This window comes from Miscanthus floridulus, chromosome 6 (genome assembly GCF_019320115.1).
Source record: "Miscanthus floridulus cultivar M001 chromosome 6, ASM1932011v1, whole genome shotgun sequence".
Lineage (NCBI taxonomy): Eukaryota > Viridiplantae > Streptophyta > Magnoliopsida > Poales > Poaceae > Miscanthus > Miscanthus floridulus.
Genome location: NC_089585.1, coordinates 16,553,473 through 16,575,456, shown reverse-complemented (window position 1 = coordinate 16,575,456; position 21,984 = coordinate 16,553,473). Strand labels below are relative to the sequence as shown.

Sequence of the window (21,984 nt, the reverse complement as noted above, 5' to 3'; positions counted from 1 at the left end):
TACACGACCCACTGCGCCTTGGTGTCAACCAGGAGCTTCATGGTGAGAACGGCGGCGGTAGCTGTAGGTTTTGGTGCCATCTCAGGAATCGCGCGCGCCACGCGGTGGAGGAGCGGCAGCGGTGCAAGCAGTTTGGCGAAAGCAATGAGAGCGCGAGACAACTTCATGCGCTGGAGATTTATTAATATTCTGCTTGGGAGACGAAGGGATTTGCTTGCACTGCATCGATGGTAGTGTGTGTGCGAGGACGGAAGCCAAACGCTTAATTCGCCGCGACCGTCAAACTGTCTCGCCTCCGTCCTCGTTCCTCGGTCCTCACTACGGCGGACGCGAACCGTCGCAATTCTACATGCACATGCACACGACCGGTACGATTCCGGCTTGGGCTTTAATTCGGAGGCCCAGAAGCCACGTGTTGACGACGATCATGGGCCAGCGCTCGACGTACACATGTCTCCCCACTCTCTACTGGGCTAAACTTGCGTAGGCCGAGTTACCAAGCTTACTGCTAGGCCCCAAGTGCCCAAAGGCTCATGAACCTTCCCATCCGGCCATCCGCATTTCCGCACACGAAACAGCAAGGGGCAAAATAGTACAGTAGTATATAGAACCCAAAAGCCAAAACCCATCAACAGCAGGCCAGCAGCACTGTGAATGCCTTCCCCTCGTTATTCACCACGCTAATCCTCCTCCGCCTACTCCTTACCTTTGATTTTTTTTTCTGCTCCTCTTATTGTTTTTATTACACGAGATGGGTGTACCCTGTCCGATTTCGACCGTTCCCATCTTGCCGTGCGAATGTCGTCGTTGCTGATTTCCCTCTCTATGTTTGGATGGTGATTGTCCCACTCTTCACGCGCTGCCTTGGCCGGTTAGGATTCCTAGGGTTTAGTGGTCGGGCTAGAGTTGGGTTTGGATTTGGGCCAGGGGCCCAAAGCTCTATTCTGCGATGGACATGAACAAGCAGAATGTGCAGGGGATCATTTATAATTGACTGTAATTGAGTATCTGGGCATTGGGGGAATCTGATCCTAGGTTGTCTGTCACAATATAGGATTATAGGTTTACAAGATTCTTGTGCTCAAACGAAAGTGATTTGCACGATTTCCGCTAGTTGTGATTTAAATTTGGTTGTCCCATTAATTTCTGTCTCTCCCAAGTCCCAAGTGGTACGAAGAGTTTTTGTACCTTGTTTTTATTTCCATTTTCTGCCTCCTCTGAATACAGCTGAATCTGTATACCTATACCAGTTTGACAAATTTGAACATGATGATGCTCTGTTTTTTTTAAAGGCCGTGATGCTGTTTTATTACTGGGCTATTGACCATCAGGGAAATGTAGATCAATTGGTACTCAGCTAGTAACCAAAGACGATGTTCTTGTTGTGCGATCAGTTTCTCTTGGTTTCTACTTTATAGATAGAAGTTGACACAATAATAATGTTTCTCATTCTGCTTATCACCTCCATTAAAATCAATTGTTCTGTTGCAAAACTGAAACACGCATTTTTTTACTCTGTTCTGGTAAATTCGAACTCTAACACTAGTTAACTATGAACGCCTGTATAACTTCCTTTCCCTGGTGGCAGTAGCAGACACCAATAAGCCACCAAGAGATTGGAAGACTTATCATAAGGACAGGATATAATGGCTACTAATGAATTATCGTTGAAGCTCTTGATTGATACCAAGGCTCAGAAAGTCTGCTTTGCTGAGGCTGGCAATGACGTTGTTGAGTTCCTCTCCACCCTCTTGTGCCTCCCTGTGAGCACCATTACCAGTTTGCTTACCAAGGAGCGAATGGTTGGCACCATTGGGAATGTTCTTGACAGTCCGCAGGAACTGGACGCCAAGTATGTGATCTCAAGCAAGAGCAAGTAACGCTATGTCAGCCCAGCCGTCGCTCCCAGTGTGCTTCATCCTTTGCAGCAGCTTCTGGATGCACCGCTAAATGCCAGTGATAGTTTTTTCACATGTCAGGGGAAAACGGACAGCTATGGAAGACTTGCTGCACCTGCATGTGGTTATTTTTCTGCTATAAAGGGCACCATATGCCCTAGTTGTTCCAATTCAATGAATGTTGCAATGAGACATGTCAAAGCCGATGGGTTGGTGGCTGGGACTGCCACGTACACTGTCAAGGACGATCTCTCAATAACTCCGGCATCTAGCGTGTCTAGCATTGCCTTGCTTGCACAGAGTGGTGTGAAGGATCTGAGCACGCTGCAAGAAAGGATCGTGAAGATTGGCAAGGAAGAGGTTGCATACTTATTTATTATTCTCCTTGTAAGTTGTTTTGGTACTTTCAAGCCTGTTGTGTTTATTGTGATTTCTGTATCCAAATGCAGGTGTTGGAGATACTTCTTGCTTCCTTGAAGTCTAAGACAGTCCTGACCGATGTCTTTCTCCAGAAGAAAAAAGTTCGATGCAAGAAGGAAACTGCTGCTTAATAATGCATGCATGGCCCCATTTCTATTGGGCTTCTCATGTCTAGATCACCACCAGTAGTTTACTCAGAATGGTAGTTACAAGTTAAAGCTAGTGGACAGAGGACAAATCAGCTATAACCCCTTTCATGCTCAAGAACTACTGCCAGTGGAGTCTTCCATGCTTTGATGACCATTTCACATGGTATGAAGCAAATGGATATATGGCCTTATCTTGTGTTACTTTTTTCTAGCAGTGATTGAATAATTTTAGTAGGCTGTTGATTTCTTATGTATACATTTCAATTTTCAGTTGACAGATACTTAATTGGAGGTGCTTGCAACTGCGGCCAAAATTTGTGTTGTGATTTCTGAATATTTCCTCAATTTAACCACCAAATTCTGTTGACACCATAAAATCAGCTGGCTGGACTTTGGAGCAGAAAAAGAGTCGAAGCCAAGAAATTTGAATCCTAGGACAACACAGAAGCTTTTGACTTGGCTTTGGGTTATCTTCTGTGGGGAGCAGTTGTAGGAGGAAAAAGGGGAAAAAAGCGTATCCTTATAGTTCACATCTACCATTGTCAAACTTTGTGCGTGTCTTTGTCATGATTCTAGATGCTTAATAAACTTCACATTAATATAGGATAGTACTTTAGTTTATCTCTAGCACCAGCCAATACTTTATTAGAAGTTTCCCTAGTCAAAGTCTCAGTGTTTGTGAAGTTCTGCCAAGCAAACCCATATTATGACTTCTTCACAATGCTGATGAATAACATTTCTTTCTTTCTTTCAATGCACACATGCTTCCTGATTATTGGCATTAGCATTAGCATTAGCATTGGCTATGATTTCTTCATGTTTCTGCCAATTATTGTGCATTCAGGCATGTCCCTATGAATAAATCCTCCTTCTCTAGAAAAGAAAAACATAATCCAACTCCTCGTCTATTATACCAATACAGGAGAGATCACAAGAATCACTAACCGCCATGGCATCCAGGACCAGCTTCAAGAGCTTTCTTCTGCGAGTTTCTGCAGCTCTTGTCATCCTAGGAAACCTCACCTGCAGTTGCTTCGAATTCAGCTACCCAACCTTCGACACAGCCAACCAGGCTGATTTCAGCTTCAGCCCAGGCTCAGGAATTGCAAATGGATCCCTGCAGATCACCCTGAGCACCGGAAACATCAGCGGCCGATCAGGAAGGGTCTCCTACGTAAGGGAGACTCTCAACCTTTGGAACAGCAATATGACAGCGCCTGCGTCGTTCTTCACCGAGTTCGTGCTCAACATCCAGCCACAGAACGGGACTGTTGGAGAAGGTATGGCTTTCATACTCACAAATAGCCCGGCACTTCCCAGCGACAGCAGCGGGCAGTGGCTCGGCATCACCAACAACCAGACGGATGGCGCAACCAAGAACCGGGTTGTCGCGGTAGAGTTTGACACGAGGAAGAGCTTCAAGGACGACCCCGATGGAAACCATGTCGGGATCGACATCAACAGCATCAACTCAACTTACTGGTACCCAGTCAGTAATCTTTCCATCGTTCTGTCTAGTGGGTCTGATGTGTGGATTAGAATAGAGTACTATGGCACTGCTGCAATGTTGAGAATACAAGCAGTCCAGAAAGGTCACACCTTCGAGTATTTTTGGCCCCTTGATCTGTCACGGCATCTCTTGTTGGAGAACCTCACTCTCAGTTTTGCAGCTTCAACCGGCGATTTCGCTGTACTGAATCAGATAAAGTCTTGGAATTTTAGTACTCCTGGCGCCGACTCCAACAGTAAATTGGGGCATAGGAGGAAGCTGACTTTGGTTCTTGCCTTACTGGCCCTATTTCTGATTGCTCTGTCATCGTCTCTGGTGTTCTTCGTATGGCGAAGGATGACAGGACTGCGAAGGCTAGCCTACCGCAACCTGGAGAAGATGATCGACGCACATGGTCCGGTCAGATTCAAGCTCAGGGAGCTCAGGAGTGCAACTGCCAACTTCAGTCCTGCTCGTAAGCTTGGCCATGGCGGTTTCGGCACAGTTTACCTTGGCTACCTTCAGAGGATGACGATGAACATAGAGGTGGCCGTGAAGCGGGTGTCGACGAACGGAAACTCCAGCCGAGGGGAGCAGGAGTTCCTGGCGGAGGTGAACACGATCAGCAAGCTCTCGCACCGCAGCCTCGTGAAGCTCATCGGGTGGTGCCACGAGAGGGGCGAGCTGCTCCTCGTGTACGAGTACTATCCCATGGGCAGCCTGGACAGGCACCTGTACGCAGGCGAACGAAGCGCCGCCGCCTCGACAGCGGCGACAACCGCCGCCGCTAGTCCGGAGCTTACTTGGGAACGGCGGCACAAGATCATCTGCGGCGTGGCGTCCGCGCTGGAGTACCTGCACCACGGGAGCAGCAGACGGATCCTCCACCGGGACGTGAAGGCCAGCAACGTGATGCTGGACGAGGAGTACAACGCGCGGTTGGGCGACTTCGGCCTCGCCCGCGTCATCGAGCGGGACGGCGTGACGCACCACTCCACGAAGGCGGTGGCCGGCACCCGCGCCTACATGGCGCAGGAGAGCTTCTTTACCGGCCGCGCGACCCTCGCCACGGACGTGTACGCGTTCGGCGTCTTCGTCATGGAGGTCATCAGCGGGAGGAGGCCGAGCAGCCCCGTGCTGTACGGCAACATCAACGGCGACGAACGCGATGAGCCAAGCCGCAGGCGTGGCCGGCACCGGCAGCAGCAGCAGCAGCAGCCCATGTCCATCGTGGACTGGACCTGGAGGCTCTACGGCGAGGGCAGAGCGATGCATGCTGCCGACGGCACAGTGCTGAACAATGGCGCCGAGCTTGACCCGGCGCAGGTGGAGCGCGCGGTGAGGCTGGCATTGGCGTGCTGCCATCCGAACCCGAGAGAGAGGCCGTCCATGAGGACGGCGGTGCAGGTGCTGATCGGCGGAGCTAAGGCGCCTGAGCCGCCGATCCACAAGCCCGCGTTTGTTTGGCCTCCTCGCGGTGATGAGGCTCCGGAGATCGAGCTGCCGGATGTCGGTCTGCTTTTCACGGGAGGGCAGACAACCTATTGTTCGTTGAGCTGTTCATCATTCACTGGAAGGTGAGATACGTCGGCTGTATTTGTAGTTTTGTGCAGCTGTTAGGCTAGGGAATTAAAATAATACTAGTAGTTAGTACAGATCTTTCATAATAATATTGAAAGTGTGTTGTATCCGTATGTGCAATGACTTGTCTAGTTTTCAGATAGTTTTTTTTTCTCGAATACGCAAAAGATTTACGTATCATTGTAATTAAGAAGAAGAGTTTAAGCATACACACGACACGCTTTTAATGAGCGTCCTAGGAGGTATTACAGTTGTGACTGGACCTTCCTAGCATACTGTTATGTTATTCGGAGGTCACTGCCGTGTAAACATTGTTGCATGTGTTTGTTTGTTTTTTTCAATCCCTTTCTGCAAGCATCGTTCATTTGCATATTCAGTTAGACAAATTCCTGAGGGTTCTTTTTTTTTAACTTTAGCCTGATCATTAGTAGGAATGCGGGCATGTGTTCACTTTAGGGACTTCTAGGGATGGAAACCCATCCCTAATTTTTGAGCTCCATCTCCAATAGACCCATCCCTAATTTTTGGGATACACATCTATTCCCTATAATCCTATTTATGTTTGGATTTGGGGACACATGCACTAAGATGAAGTAGCTAACATACGGGACTCGTGTGATCAAATCAAACAGTAGCCATTGATTCAAGACTATTTACTCTAATGATTTACCGGATTCAAGTAGACAAATTTGAGCTAAAACCCATGCCAAATTCCTACTCCGTGACACAATTTCCCTTATGCCTTGTTGTGAACAACTTGTCAATTCCCAGTGTAAGAAGACTCCTGGCCAAGCGCCACTGCTTCACCTCAGTTCCGCGTGGCACCTTGACGAACCGCTTCAAGATCCGGACCAACTCCTCGTTCTCCTCGCTCCACCCTCTTACGGAGAAGCCATGGCGCTCCCCCGCAAACTCGACTAACTCCACAGCCTTTCCCACCTCCTCCAACCTCGCCGCGTAGCGCCGCATGTGGTCCCGGAGCGTGTCAAGCCCTGGCACCACGACGAGCGCCGGTGGCAGCGGCAGCGGCTCCAGGCCGGGGCTGTTCCGGGCGAACGGGTTGGCCAGCGGGTGATCTCTGGTGGCGCCCGCCGGCAGCACCAACCTCCAGATCTGATCGAACACGGCCGTCAGGGACACGTTGTCCGCTGACTCGGTCTCCGTCGCCGTGCGCTTGGCGCTGCCAAAGAACGCGGACAAGAGCACGTAGCCGGCGATGCGCGCTGGGTGGACCGCGAGCTTCCCCGAGGAGATCTGAACCACGACGTGGTGGGCGAGGTTCGCCCCGGCCGACACGCCGGACACGAACGTCTGCGCCAAGTCGGCCGACTCCTGGAGCCACGGTTCGGTGCCTTGGGCGCCCGCCGCGGCCTGCCTTCGCAGCCAGGAGAAGAACGTCACGCCGTCGTCGATGGCCGCGGGCAGGCGGTGCTCGGGCGCGAGGCGGTACTGGACGGAGAGCACCACGGCGGGGAGCTCGGCAGCGAAGCGCTGGCAGCAGGAGTGGAACATGGGCTTGTCGTAGCCGCCGATGCAGTACCCGCCGCCGTGGAAGTAGACGAGCACGGGGAGCTTCCCGCGAGCCGACGACGACCAGTACACGCGGGCCTTGAGGCCGCGCGCCGCGTCGTAGGCGACGTCCTTCCACTGAACGCCGGGGACGTCAGGGAACGGCCCTGCCGGCATGAGGACGGATTCGTCGCCACGGACAACCGAGCCGTCGCTGAGGAGACGGACGACGCCGAAGATGTCCTCGACGACGTGCGGCGCGGCGTCGCTGGACATGGTGAGCGATCGATCGACGGCGTCGGCGAGACGAGAAACTGGCCTTGAAAGTGGCAACACGCCACGCCATGCACGGTTTCAGCGTTGGATCTGAATGCAACTGAATAGAGGCTGACACAGACACCTCGCACTCGCTCGCACCGGACGTGCCAGGTCGAAAATGTGATTGCGAGGTTTCATATGGCAGCCATGGCCGGGAGAGAAATATCTAAGCCAATTCAATAGTCAACACGAGTTTTGCCCCAATATAATAAATTAAATACTTTAAAAATCCGAATACTAATCCGGATACGCAATACACGAGATGTGACGATACGAGAGTGACTTGAAGCCACTGCCAATATATCAAATTCTGAATCGGAGGCCCGTAGGTTAGATGGTAAGTACTTTATCTAATTAAGCTCCGATGATATGCTTGTTGACGCTTAGGATGACTTATGGAACAATGTTCATGTAGATCAACATAAAATTATCAGCTCAACTAAAACTATACATGCAGCCATTTATTTAGATTATAAAGCAATGATTAATTAGTTGCATACAACCAATTGCTTCTAAGCCTTACTATTAACATCAACAGTTTATATGTATCACAAGCACCATAGAAAACATCATGGTCCATCACAATTTATTTATTTAAATGCCTTTATTAATTTAATTAGATAATTAGGGGAAATAACAAACATATACCAAATGTGCACAATAAATTCTCAAAAAATTACAGTGGCCTCTAAGTGCTCTCAATAGACTACTATAAAAATTTCACACCATTTGAACATGCAGAACATCCTCTACAAAAATGACAAGCTGGCAAGGTTTATTTTAGTGAAAATAGTTAACCCTATAGAAAAGTGTCAAACAACAGATTCTATATTTTCCTTAGCTTCGTACTAGTGCCATAATACTGTACAAAAATTTGCAGGGCAATATATTTCTTATTTTTATCCCTATAATTTTCATTAGAAAACATCATTTATTAATAGATAAATAAAAAGATCATATTTTAATCATGTTTACTGCAAGTTTATTATTTTTTCTAGCTAGAGCATGTCAACACAAGACCAGCAAAATTAGAATCTCTATTTTATCACTTTCCTAGCTCAAGTTACACATTTTAAAAAACTGCAAACATCCAAAAAGCACTTATCTAGCTATATTTTATTTACCATGAAAAATACTAGAAACAGTACATTTTATATTTTTATAAAATACTACACTTCATGAGGAACACAACAAAATTTGGTTTACCAAAATTGGACATCTACAACTCAACTTATGATTTTTCAAGGTTAGCATAAAATCTGGAAAAGAATAAACTAAAACCCTAAACTGTTCTCACTGACATCAGGGACCCACAGGTCGAGAGGACCCCACACGTCAGTGAGCCGAAACAGAGGAGCGCGTTTGACCGGCTCTATCTCGCCGACGGCGAGCTCTCCGGCCAAACCAACCTCACCGTCGTGTTCTACAACTTCACCCCACGTCGATTGATACCCTTGGTGGCAGCGCGGACGCACCGGAGCTACCTCGTCGCCGGCCATGGCGGCACGGCGGCGCTGCACTGAGGTACGCCGGCCATTACAGGTCACGGCAAGGCCCGACGAGAAGCGCACAAGCTCCCCGGTGACCAAGCGACTCTATTACGACTACCTAGGCTAGGCGAGATGCTCCGACGAGATCCGACCATGTGCGCGGTGGCGCGGCGACGAGGGTGCGGCGGCGCGGACCAACGTGTTCCACACCAGCCAGGCTACTGTCCATGGTAACGTCATGCCACGAGCTAGTACACGCCCTAACCAAGCCCTAACATGAGGAAGCAGAAGAAATGCGCATGCGAGCCGAGTAGCGGCGAGCTCGCCGTGAAGGCGGCCATGGAAGCCGAGCTTTTCGGCGAGGCAAGAATGGTGATTTCACCCTCACCGAAGCTTATCTGGCACTACGGCTGTGGCTAGGAGGTGGAAAGGAAGATTGCGCAGCTGCTGGCAAGATAGAAACAGCGACGGTGCGGTGGCGTGGGCGCTAGGCGACGACGGAGCGGTGCGGTTGCGCGTCGGCGAGGGAAGCTCCGTGGCGAGAGCAAGAAAGAGCAGTGGAGAGGGAGGGAGCACGCTGGAGTGAGTGAAATAAGGCACGCGGGTTCTCAAATATCATGTGCCAGCATGCTGCGACGAGGGCCCAACGCTGGCTAGCGGTGGCCACGCAGCGGCTAGGCTCGGCCTCGGTTGGCCACGACGGCGCGACGCGACTTCGGCCATCAGAGCCCGATAGGGCGACTGACAGCACGTTTTGACGATGCTTAAGCGCCTAATCCACGGCTAATTAGTGAAAACTCTCTTAGTAGAAGTTGTAGCTCTACATAGCAGCTCCAACATTTCTTAAATGATCAAAGTCTAATTCGCAACGGTTTGCAAGTTAAATCATCACAAAGTCAGCCACAACGAACTGTTAAATCAGTTAGGACTTAGAAAATTTTCTAAGTGCCAAAACTAGTGTTTTGCTGATTTTTGCGAGCTCAAAATGATCAAGCTAGTGTCGATGTTTCACCACCGATAGCCTGCCACGGGGGTACCCGGGGTAGTTTGTTCGGGCTTCAGCGTATGCAGAACTCGATGGTTAACGCAAGAGACAGTCGATTTATCCTGGTTCGGACCCTGGACTGTGATCGAGTAATAGCCCTATGTCCAGTCGGCGTTAGCCCTTGCGTTGGATTGGTTGTAAAAGTGTCCCGTCTCCAGGAACCTTACCCTGCTTTATATAGTCAGGAGGCTAGAGTCCTAGTCGGTTTATAATTAGAGTTTCTAGTAGGATTATAGAATAATACTACTATTAAGATTACATGGGAAGAATCCTAGTTAGACTAGATCTTCTCCCTTCCTTGCGGGGTATCCCATGGGTCCCGCATCGACAAGCCCCCGAGCACTTCATGGTTGAGCTCTGGAAGCCTCGTCTTGTTCCTTTAGGTCTTGCCGAGTAGGAACAAGCGTCATCCGAGTGCTTTCTTGAGCGAAACCGTGTAGCGCTTCTTGGGATCTTCGAGTGGTTTGTGCTTTTTTGAAGAAAAAGTACACCCATATGGGTGTAGCCCCCGAGCCTCTTGCTATTTGGAACAAGGAGCTAGAGGGTCTTGTCTTGAAATTGCTCTAATTCTTTGTCGAATTCTTTATCAAAAAGAACTCGGATATAGCTCGGTCCGGGTTCTTTTTGTCGTGAGGTCTTGAAGTGGTCTGTCTTGAAGAAGTCTTCTTGGTGACGTGTGCTTTTTTGAAGAAAAAAGTGCACTCACTGAGTGTAGCCCCTGAGCCTTTTGCTATTTGGAATAAAAAGTTGGAGGGTCTTGAATCTTATGTTGTTTAAAAATTGCTATCTTGAAGAAGTCTTCTGAGTGATGTGCGCTTTTTTGAAGAAAAAGTGCACTCACTGAGTGTAGCCCCCGAGCCTCTTGCTATTTGGAACAAAGAGTTGGAGGGTCTTGAATCTGAGTTGCTCAAAGAACTGAAAACCTCTCCTATTGCAGCCCCCGAGCATATACCTAGGTTCTTTTATTCAAAAAGAACTCGAATATAGGATCTTGGCATGTTCTCTGGTAGTCTGCTGTTGTCAGATGTAGTTGTATCGTGGTGGTTGAGAGTAAATGCTGTTTGTTCACAAGTTATACAGTGTTGGTATATTCTTCCGAATATGCTCGTTCTTGAGTACTGTTCCTTCACGCCTGAGTCCTCTTTCATTGAATTCTGTCTTTTCACTGTGTCCTTTGTTAGGTTTGTTCCGTTTGTGCTCCCGGTCTATGTGCACCGCTTCTTTGGTCTATAAATACCCTTCTGGTGTGCTGTTTTGATTTATCGAGCATTTTGTTGCGTGGTCTAAAATCTCCGTAGTCATGAATATGATAGTTTGTGAAGTAGAGCAGCCCCCGGGCGTATTTTGTAGTTCTTGTGTATCTTGTCGTAGCTGGAGAGAGTCTTGTGATAGGGATTAGAGGTAGACTAATCTCGCAACGGCATTATACCAGGAGGTATGTGGCGGTAGTTGGAGGAAGTCTTGTGATATGGGATACGTTCCTTCATCCAGCAGTTCTAGGTTGATCTTCCTTGTCTGTCCTGCGACTGTCCGGTGTAGATCAACAGCTGATCCTGCATCACGTTGGGTTTGGGTAGACAGATGCCTGTAGGCCTCCCTTGGTCCATGTTGTCCTGCCGTGCTGCTGATTTCCGCCTTGGATGTACTGCGTTCATCCTTTGAAGAAAACAGTGTATCCGAGTGCGGTTTGTTCTGTCGAGTAGTAATTTGGAACATGTAGTCGTTCTAGAGCCTAGCTGTGTCCGTGTTCCCTTTTGCTACCTTGCTTGTTGTAGTACCGAGTTCGTTGGGTCTTGTAAGATGTGTAATCTTGTATTTTTTGAAGCCATTTGTAATGGAAAGAATCTTGTCTTCTGAGTTATCATTCTTTTTTCTACTGATATCCTGGTTGTTTATGAGATTCCTGAGTTCTTTCTATAAGAACGGGGTTCTTGTGTTCCTTGTGAGGTAACCCTTCGTTGCTTCATGGTTGATGAGTTCTTTTTGTAGCAATATGATAACTCTGCCATGGTGCTGGTTGGATAAGTCTAAAATCTGCCTGTTGAACTGTACCGTTGTGTAGAAGTGTGCCATCCGTCATTTCAGCTGTGTCAGTTGTGGTGAGAAATGGATCGTTGCGTCCTCATGCCGTGTTTAAATGGGCCTGGTGGGCCGTGTTTCTATTGCTGTAAAATCTATTTAAAGGCATTTCTTCTTCTTTTTCTTTGCTGCCCTGCTTTTGCCTTGAAACCCTAGTCTTCAAAACTCCGCCGTCACCATTGTCGTCGTCATCTTAGCGCCGCCATCTGAGCATCATCATTTCTTAGTGCTTTATTGCTTTTGCTAGTATATGGGTAGGAAGAAATCAGCGAGCAAGTCCCAGGCAACCTTTGTAGACAAGGAGGCATCGCTTTCTATGATTGAAAATCAAGAATTTATGGCCATGAGGGCTGCTCAGAAGATCTGGCCAGCTCCGACTATGATTGAGGATCAGTTGCGCGAGCTTGTCAGTGATGGTCTGATCCAGGGCAAGGAGTTTATTGATTGGAAAGCTCTAGGCCAGCATCGGGTCCCAACTTTAGGTCCTGATGAGATTGTTCTTTTTGTCTCCTTTATCCATGCTGGACTCTGCCTTCCTACTTCTGCTTTTCTTCATCGATTTCTCAATTATTTTGGGATTAGCTTGAACCATCTTGCTCCCAATGCTGTCCTTCATCTTTCTATTTTTGTTCATCTTTGTGAAACTTTTCTTGGAATTCCTCCTTCTCTTTCTCTCTTTCGTTACTTCTTTTGTCTAAAGCCACAACCCCGCCGCGATGACACCCATGTTCTTGGTGGCTGCGGGATTCAGTTTCGTCAGGGTCTTAAGAGTAAATTCATTGATTATGACTTGGTTGATTCTGTGAGGGATTGGCGTGCCGACTGGTTTTATGCCGCCAATTTGATTCCTCCTCTTGCTGTTCATTCTGGTTCTAGTCCCATGGTTAATGACCGATGGGAAAAGAATCCCCTGACGATGGATGAGCTCCAGGCGATCAAGCCATTTCTTAAGAAGATATGTACTCTGAAACAGCAGGGCTTGACTGGCTTCGGTATCGTTTCTAGTTTTCTTCGCCGCCGTGTTTAGCCTTTGAAGGAGCGAGAGAATTATGGTTTTGAGTATTCTGGGGCGGAGGATCCTTCTCGTATGGTCCCTGCCCTTGAGTTGACTGATGAGGAGGTGCTCGAGCGCCTTCAGAAGATGTTGAAAGGAGTAAGCATCGTTTCGCATGCTGTCCTTGAGTATTGTGCTAACAACCCGTCTCCTACTATGAGTTGTTTTTCTTATGCGGGTACTTTTGTATTTCCTTTGCTGTCTCCACTTTTTGCTTAATCTTTCTTGTCTGGTTGTTTCTCTTTTATAGGAATTGGGGCGTAACTTCATTGATCCGATCCCCCTTGATGACTGCCCTACCATTGTGGAGACTGGGGATAGTCTTGCTGGGGCATCTTTAACTAGTAAGTTTCAAACCACCACGATGTTCCCTGGTCTTTCTTCTGTAGTTCTTAACGCATATGTAGAGTATGTTCCTTGTCCAGTTCCTCAAGCTCCTCGTAGTGTCGGAAAAAGGGGGCGAGCGGATTGTTCTTCTTCTGGTTTGTCTGCTACCAAGAAGTCTCGCCAGTCGAGTACTCGTCCAGGTACTCAAGTTGTAGGTAGCGTGCTCCTAGGTGAGCATATTAATATGTTTTGTCTTTTTGTTGTCTATTTGTGCCTTTAACCGAGTACTTTTCTCCTTTTTCAGATGGCGCTATGGTTGCCTTGTTTGAGAGTGAGGTAGATGATGATGCGGCCCTTAACATGCGTTGGTGAGTTGTTTTCTTGTTTTTCTGTTGTTGAACACCTCTTTTTGTTCTAGCTTTGGACTTGTTCTCTTGTAGTAAGCGGTCGTCGAGCTTGAGTTCTTCTGGGGCTCCGGTACCGACCACGCCGCTCCTATCACAGGGTGGTGGTGATATTTTTGCCGCTATAGTTCCCCCTCTAAGGTCTTCTGTTGGTTTTATGAAGAAGAATATAGCTGAGTGAGTGAATCCTCGTTATGTTTCTTTGTTTCTATTTTCCCTTTTTTCTGATTCATATTCTTATCATCGAGTTTCCTTATCATCTTGTAGACCCTCGCCTTCCCTTAACCCTTAGTCGACCTCTTGTCAGTCCTCTGGTGCGCCCCTGTGTGCTGAGTCTTGGGACTCAGAATGTATGATCGGTGAGGTGGCTGTGAGGGAGATAGGGTTCCCTGGTGATCACACTGCTGCTGATTTGCTGGCTCCAGGGGTGACCGTGGCCGCGGCGGTGGGTCCATCTAAGGAGGTAGCCGGGGCTTCCTAGGATACAGCCCTAGTCTTGCCTTCTTTGCATCGGCCGGCTTCTCCCTCTGCTCCTCTTGGTACTGGTGGTCAGTGTTTGGATGATGATGTGTTGCAACAATTCGATGCCACTTATCGGTTGTCAGAGCTGACCGCTGCCTGGGGAACCTTTGCAACTTCTTTTGGGGAAAAGCTCCAGGTAAGTTTTTCTAAAGTTCTTTCTTTGGATGTTCGTCTTTCTTCTATTCTTATTCTCTCTCTCTCTTTTTCGGTCTTTTTCTCGGGATCATACCGGCTTCTTTTTCTTGTCTGAAACCGAGAAAAAGTTATCCTCTGAGGTTAGTGCCCTAAAAACAGAGCTTGACCTCTATCGGGCCGAGATGGAAACTGAGCGCAAACGCACCAAAGGGAGGAATAGGCTCTCCGTGCCTGGGTGGTTGAGGCAGAAAAGCGGAGGGATGCTGCTGTCCAGGAGGCCTTGAAGAACGTGGTGGCCATGAAGAATGAGTGCAATGGTATTGCGGGTTCTTTTTGTTTCCTTTTGTATTCAAATTTCCCTTTCTGTTGACTTGTTTTTTGGTGCCTGGTCTAGCTCTCTGGGTTGAAAAGCAGAAGCTCTCGGAGGGTATTGAGGAAATGAAGATACTTGTTCGCAGTAGTCACAACAAGGCTGAGGAGGTAATTACTCGTGCTGAAGAAGAACTCACGCTTGCCAAGTTGATTAGGCATGGAGCTGACATGGATCTTGTGCAGGTCCAAAAAACTGTTGAAGTCTTGACTGGTAAGTTGGCGACGACTACTGAGAACTGGAATGCTTTGTGGAAATCATTTCGATCAGTAGCCGATCTTCTCCGGACTCCAACAGATGATGGTCAATCTTGGGCTCAGTTTATTCCCCAAGTTCCGACCTATTTCTAGGAGTTCATAAAGAGGTGTGTCTGACTATGTACCAGAAATATTCTTGCCCAGGTCCGGGTTCTTGCTCCGGAGTTGCCTTTGTCCAAGATTGCAGAGGAAGCCGAGAGTCAAGAATACCTAGATGCCATTGAAAAGGTGGAGCCTGAGGTCGAAGATTTAGCTAGGAGGATTGTGGATAATCTTAATATTGATATTTCTTCTCCTGATGACGATGCTTGATGTAATTGACCTTTGTACTCTAGCCTCTGTAATAGGATATTATACTTCTTCTTGAATGAAGATTCTTTATTTTTTGTTGATATCTTCTTTGCCTGGATGTCTTCGCCTTGTTTATTCTTTGAATGAGTTGTCCAAGTGATCAAAATATTTTCCGAGTAGTTGTTTGATTTGCCGAGTGCTTGTCTGGCTTTCGTCTACGCCGTGTAAATAACTTGGTATATGTAGATCGTTGTCTTGACAAACTTTCTTGATTTGTCGAGTGCTTGTCTGGCTACCGTGTAAATAACTCAGGGTAAGAAGATCTTTGTCCTTACAACCCTTTTGTTCTTGTTAGTACTGAAAAGACTTAGGACCAGCGATCTCAAGTATCTTCAGCTTCTTCTTTTTAGCTTTTTTTGCTTAACTCGAGATATGGCCAACATCTAGCTCTTTCCCTAGTTGTAAAAACATCTTAGGATCGGTTCAGGTGTTGGCTTATCAGCTACCCTCATCGGTAGGCTCAAGCATCTTTTCAGCATTTTTGTTCATAGCTGGTATGCTCAGGCATAGTTTCAGCCATTTTGCTTTTTGGCTCGGGTGTTAGATTATTAGCTACCCTCATCGGCGGGCTCAAGCATCTTTTCAGCTCTTTTGCTCTCGGCCGGTATGCTCAGGCATAATTTCAGCCATTTTGCTTTTTGGTTCGGGTGTTAGCTTATTAGCTACCCTCATCGGCTGGCTCAAGCATCTTTTTAGCTCTTTTGCTCTCGGCCGGTATGCTCAGGCATAATTTCAGCCATTTTGCTTTTTGGTTCGGGTGTTAGCTTATTAGCTACCCTCATTAGCGGGCTCAAGCATCTTTTTAGCTCTTTTGCTCTCGGCCGGTAAGTTAAGTGAAAACAACTCGGGGAAAGCCATAATAAGACATATGTTGTGGAGAAAAACCATCTTTATTGATCATGAACGTTGATAAGCCATAATAAGACATATGTTGTCGAAAAAAACCATCTTTATTGATCATGAACATTGATAAGCCGTAATAAGACATATGTTGTCGAGGAACACCATCTTTATTGATCATGAACGTTGATCTCTTATGGCTTGTATATATATTCTTCCTTGAGTTGTTTTCATGCGTAGAATCTTCTTAGTTAGCTGATGTGCCATGTATTGTTGACTTCTTTTCCATCTTTAGTTATCAACTTATACATGCCTGGTCCGATGACTTTTGTGACAATAAAAGGACCTTCCCATGGACTGAGTAGTTTATGGCGTTCATCAATTTTTTGTATTCTTCTTAGTACTAGGTCTCTGATTTGGAGTGATCGAGGCTGGGTATTCTTGTTGTAGTGGCATCTTAAACCTTGGAGGTATCTGGCTGATTGAAGGGTACCATTTACTCTGACTTCTTCTGTACTATCGAGTTCTAATCTTCGGGTGTGTTCTACTTCTCCTTCGTCATATTGTTCTATCCTTGGTGACGTCCAGATCAAGTTAGTAGGTAGTACGGCTTCTGATCCATAAACTAGGAAGAAAGGTGAGTATCCGATGGCTCTGCATATTTGAGTTCGTAGCCCCCATACTACTTTGGGTAATTCTTCAATCCATTTGGATCCGTAGTCCACTAGTTCTTCATACAATATTGGTTTTAATCCAGCTAGTATGAGTCCATTAGACCTTTCTACCTGCCCATTGGCATCTGGATGTGCGACTGATGCGTAATCTATGTCGAAGCCGCAATCATGTGCCCCACTTTGGAATTCTATAGCTGTGAAGGGAGAACCCAAATCTATGATGATTCAATTAGGCATGCCGAAGCGGTGCATAATGTCTTGGATGAACTCGACTGCTTTGGCTACGCTATATTTTGTGAGTAGTTTGTATTCAATCCACTTGGTGAATTTGTCAATTGCTACAAAGATATACTCAAAACCGCCCTTTGCTTTCTTGAGAGGTCCTACTTGATCCAGCCCCCAGCAGGAGAAAGGCCAAGCGGACGGGATGCATATGAGATTATGAGCTGGTACGTGAGCTTGTCTTGCGAACATTTGACAACCTTTGCATTTTCTGACGAGTTCTTCTGCATCTTTCAAAGCGGTTGGCCAGTAGAATCCGGTGCGGAATGCTTTGCCGACTAGTGTTCTTGGAGCGGCATGATTTCCACAGCAACCTAAGTGTATTTCGTCTAGGATCTCTTTGCCTTTTTCAAATGAGACACATTTTAGGAGTACTCCTGATGATGTGGCTCTTCTGTAGAGCTTGTCCCCTACTAGGACGTAGTTCTTGCTTCTGTGAACGACTCTAGTAGCCTCCTCTTTATCTGCTGGTAACTTATTCTCTTTGAAATAATCAATAAAAATCTGGGTCCATGAGGTGGTGATTACCAAAATCTGGGATGCCTTTAGCTGGGAGATCAGGGGTTATCTCACTGGGTTGTTTGATAGAGGGAGCTGATAACCCTCTATGAATACACCCGGTGGGACCTTCGCCCTGTCCGATCTGAGCTTGGCGAGGATGTCTGCTGCAATATTAGAATCACGTAGGACATGTAGAATTTCCAATCCTTGAAAATGTTTTTTGAGTTTTCATATTTTAGCACAGTAAACGCCCATGTTTTCTTTGGTGTAGTCCCAATCTTTGTTGACTTGGTTCATGACTACTGCCAAATCGCCGTATACGAGTAATCGCTTGATTACAAGGGTAATTGCCACTCGGAGCCCGTGGAAGAGGGCTTCGTATTCTGCTTCATTGTTTGTAGCTTGCCATAATATCTGAAGGACATACTTGAGTTGTTTTCCATCTGGAGAAATGAAGAGAACGCCTGCACCGGCTCCGCCTAGCTTGAGCGATCCATCAAAGTACATCTTTCAATAGTCAAAGATGGTATTTGACATAGGTTGTTGAATTTCTGTCCACTCGGCAACAAAATTGGTAAGGGCTTGAGATTTAATTGCCTTCCGTGGGGTGAAATCGATATTGAGAGCACCAAGTTCAACTGTCCACTTAGATATGCGCCCTGTTGCGTCTCTATTGTGTAGGATGTCTCTGAGTGGGAAATCTGTCACCACGGTAATCTTGTGGCTTTCAAAATAGTGGCGAAGCTTGCGTGAAGTGATCAGGAGGGCGTAGAGTAGTTTTTGCACATGCAGATACCGGATTTTTTATTCTGACAGTACTTCACTGATGTAGTATATGGGGCGTTGTACTTTATATACGCGCCCTTCTTCTTCTCTTTCTACGACTATCGCTGTGCTGATCACAGTAGAAGTTGTCGCAATGTACAACATCATGTCTTCATATTTCTTTGGAGGTGTGAGAACGGGCGAGGAGGTAAGGTATGCCTTAAGTCTTTTGAAAGCTTCATTGGCTTCTTCTATCCACTCAAACTTGTCTATCTTCTTTAGTAGTTTAAAGAAAGGTAATCCTTTTTCGCCGAGTCTTGATATGAAACGATTGAGGGCCATCATGCAGCCTGTTAGTTTCTACACATCTTTGACACTTCGAGGAGGGCCCATCTCTGTTATGGCTCAAATTTGCTTGGCGCTGGCTTCGATTCCAGGATGACTGACCAAGAATCCGAGTAGTTGTCCTAAAGGAACTCCGAATACACACTTATTTGGGTTCAATTTCCACCTCCACCTTTTTAGGTTTTTGAAGGTTTGCTTTAAGTCTTCAATTAGTGTGTCAGGGTTCTTTGTTTTCACTACTACGTCATCCACGTATGCCTCTACGTTTTCGCCAATCTGTTCACCAAGGCACGTTTGGATAGCTCTTTGGTAAGTGGCACCAGCATTCTTGAGTCCAAATGACATGGTCTTGTAGCAGTAGGCACCGAATAGAGTGATGAAAGATGTCCTGCTCTGGTCTTGTTCCTTTAATGCGATCTGGTGATATCCTGAATAGCAATCAAGAAAGGATAATAGGGCAGATCCTGCTGTTCAATCAACTCTCTGATCAATGCGTGGTAGCTCGAATGGATCTTTCGAGCAGTGTTTGTTGAGATCTGTGTAGTCGACGCACATGCGCCACTCGTCTATATTCTTTTTTTGTACTAGAACTGGGTTTGCTAGCCAATCTGGATGAAGGATTTCTCTGATAAATCCAACAGCCATTAGCTTTGTGATTTCTTTTTTAATTGCTACCTTCTTGTCGGGTGAGAATTGTCGTAACCGTTGCTTCACAGGTTTGGAGCCTTCATTGATATCAATTCTGTGCTCAGCCAACTCTCTTGGGACACCTGGCATGTCAGTCGGCTTCCAAGCGAAGATATCTTTGTTGTCCCGAAGAAAGTTGGTGAGCACGAGTTCCTATTTTATCGAGAGGTGGGCGCTGATGGTTGCCGTTTTGGAGGGATCACCAGTGCCTAGGTCGATTTGCTTGACGTCGGCTTCTTTTGGTGGTGCGATGATGCTGGGCTTTTTAGCTGGTATCTCTAGCTCTTTTAGGCTCATTTCTATGGCAATAGTGGCTATTTCTTTTCTACCATTGGTGGCTTGTGCTTTGGCTGCAATTTGGATTACCTGAACGTCGCAGTCGAAAGCGCGCTTCAAATCACTTTGAAGGGAAAGGACACCGTTAGGCCCTGGCATCTTAAGCAATAGGTACAAATAATGCAGTATCACCATGAATTTTGCTAGTGCTGGGCACCCGAGGATTACGTGATATGATGAATCAAAGTCTGCAACTTCAAACTTGATGAACTATGTGCGGTAGTTTGAGGGAGTTCCAAAAGTAATCGGTAGAGTGATTTGTCCAAGTGGCATGGCTGCCTTGCCGGGTACTATCCCACAAAAAGGGATGCTCGTTGGTGTAATCATCTCGGCGAGTTGTAGTCCCATCTTCCTTAGCGTTTCTAAGAAATAATGTTGAGTCCGGCTCCCACATCGATTAGTACTTTTGTGACAGTCATACCGGCGATAGTTGGATCTAGAACCAGTGGGTAATGGCCTGCGTTTCCTATGCTAGTTCATTGGTCTTCTCTTGAAAACTAGATTGGATACTGTGACCAATTGAGATATCTTGGAGTAGCCGGTTCTGCTGCCATGATGGTTCATAGAGCTAGTTTTTTGATGTTTGCTTCTGGAATCTAGGGCCCCGACGAAGATCACTGCTACTGTCCCCCTGGATTTTTGGAATCCCTTGTCTTCGTGGTTGTCTTCATCTTTTTTCTGATTGTCTTCTTTAGTGTTTCCCTTACTATCTTTTCTTGTGTATCGATCATTGAAGGTGTAGCAATTTCCGATGGTGTGATTTCCTTTAGGGTGCCAGATGCAATGCATGTTTTCAATGTTGTCATACCTTCTGGGTTTGGAAAACTTCCTTGATTTGTCAGCCACCGCTATGGTGTTGTCTGGTACATGTTTTCTTTCCTAATGTCTGATGTTTCGATGATTCTGCTTGTTCGGGTTGTCTCGGTTGTTTCTATCCGGGAACCTTTCTTGTGTCTTCTCCTTTGCAGTAATCATCTTTTCTACTGTGCTTCTGAATTCTTCATTGTTTCTCAGGTTTTCTTTGCAGAAGTCCTGAAATTGCCACCTAGCCATGATTCCATGAGAGAAAGCCTCAATTACTTCTCGTTTGGTGATGTAATGTACTTGAGCACGTAGTTCGCCAAATCATCAATAGTAATTTCTAAGACTTTCACCCCATTTCTACTTGAGTCCTTTTAATTCTACGTGGGTGATGGGGTGCGTAATGATACCCACGAAATTTTCACAGAAAACTCTTTGCATGTCCTCCCAATTTCTGATTGACCCTGGATTCAATTTGTCGAACCATTGGAGGGGCATGGTTTCTAGGGCCATGGGAAAGAACAAGGTCTTGATATCGTCGTCTCCTCTCGCTAGTTCAATCGATTGCGAGTAAATCCTGAGCCACTACTTTGGTTCGGTTTTGCCATCATATTTAGAGTGGTTGGATGGCTTGAACTTGTGAGGTAGTCGTATTGAGGCAAGTCTGTTTGCAAAACAGGGGAATCTATCGTGCGTTTTGGCTTCTGTATATTCTGATTCAGCACCCCCTTCTAGCCAACTGTTGTTTTAGTGAGAGTAGTTTTGCGTGGCTGTCTGAATAGGTACTTTGCTTCTGATCTTTCTTGGTTGTTCGACTCGGTAGTTTTGACTATGGTCCCTTCTACTTTCTCTGTTGTGACTTCCACTTGGTCTAAGTCTCTCGAAAGTGGACTTCCTTTGATTTTGATCTTCCTGCTCATGAGATGTTGACCTGGCAGGTAGTCTTGAGCGGGTCCTTCCATCGTGCGTCCTTAGGACTGTTGATCGGAGAAAGTCCTGGAGCTGTTCCTGTTTTTCACTGAGATGTGAGGTCGCTCTGAGTTCTTCTAGTGCTTCTTGGATCCTATTGTAGGGTGTATTCGCCACGCGTCTTTCTTTGACTTCTTGTTCTGATTTTCTTCTATTGTACTCGGCCAGATCTAACTCATATCTGATCTAAGCTTCCTTGCGCTGCCTAGCACGACGTTGGCGTCCTTGTTTTAATTTGTTTTTTCTTTCTCTGGCTTGCTTCTGATTCTCGGTTTCACCATCGTGCCCCTGGGTAAAGGGTGATATGTTGGACTTAGATTCATCCGATGATCTGATGTTGGGTGCTTCTGGGGGAACCAATGGTGATCAAGGACGGTGAACCATGA

The 21,984-nt window shown here is 46.7% G+C and overlaps 1 protein-coding gene and 2 pseudogenes across 1 annotated transcript; 2 read left to right on the top strand and 1 right to left on the bottom strand.

Moving 5' to 3' along the window:
- The first annotated feature begins 1,646 nt into the window (after positions 1-1,646).
- LOC136457747 (uncharacterized) lies at positions 1,647-2,621 on the top strand (annotated as a pseudogene).
- Positions 2,622-3,373: 752 nt separating this feature from the next.
- Positions 3,374-5,537, top strand: LOC136457746 (probable L-type lectin-domain containing receptor kinase S.5). Its single transcript, XM_066457757.1, has one exon. The coding sequence runs from the start codon at positions 3,417-3,419 to the stop codon at positions 5,535-5,537; it is 2,121 nt and encodes a 706-aa protein (XP_066313854.1). The 5' UTR covers positions 3,374-3,416.
- Positions 5,538-6,251: 714 nt separating this feature from the next.
- LOC136460268 (carboxylesterase 15-like) lies at positions 6,252-7,407 on the bottom strand (annotated as a pseudogene).
- Between the last annotated feature and the right edge of the window lie 14,577 nt (positions 7,408-21,984).

Excerpts from the sequence above, each read along its gene's own strand:
- LOC136457746 (XM_066457757.1), top strand. The coding sequence starts at position 3,417 with ATGGCATCCAGGACCAGCTTCAAGAGCTTTCTTCTGCGAGTTTCTGCA.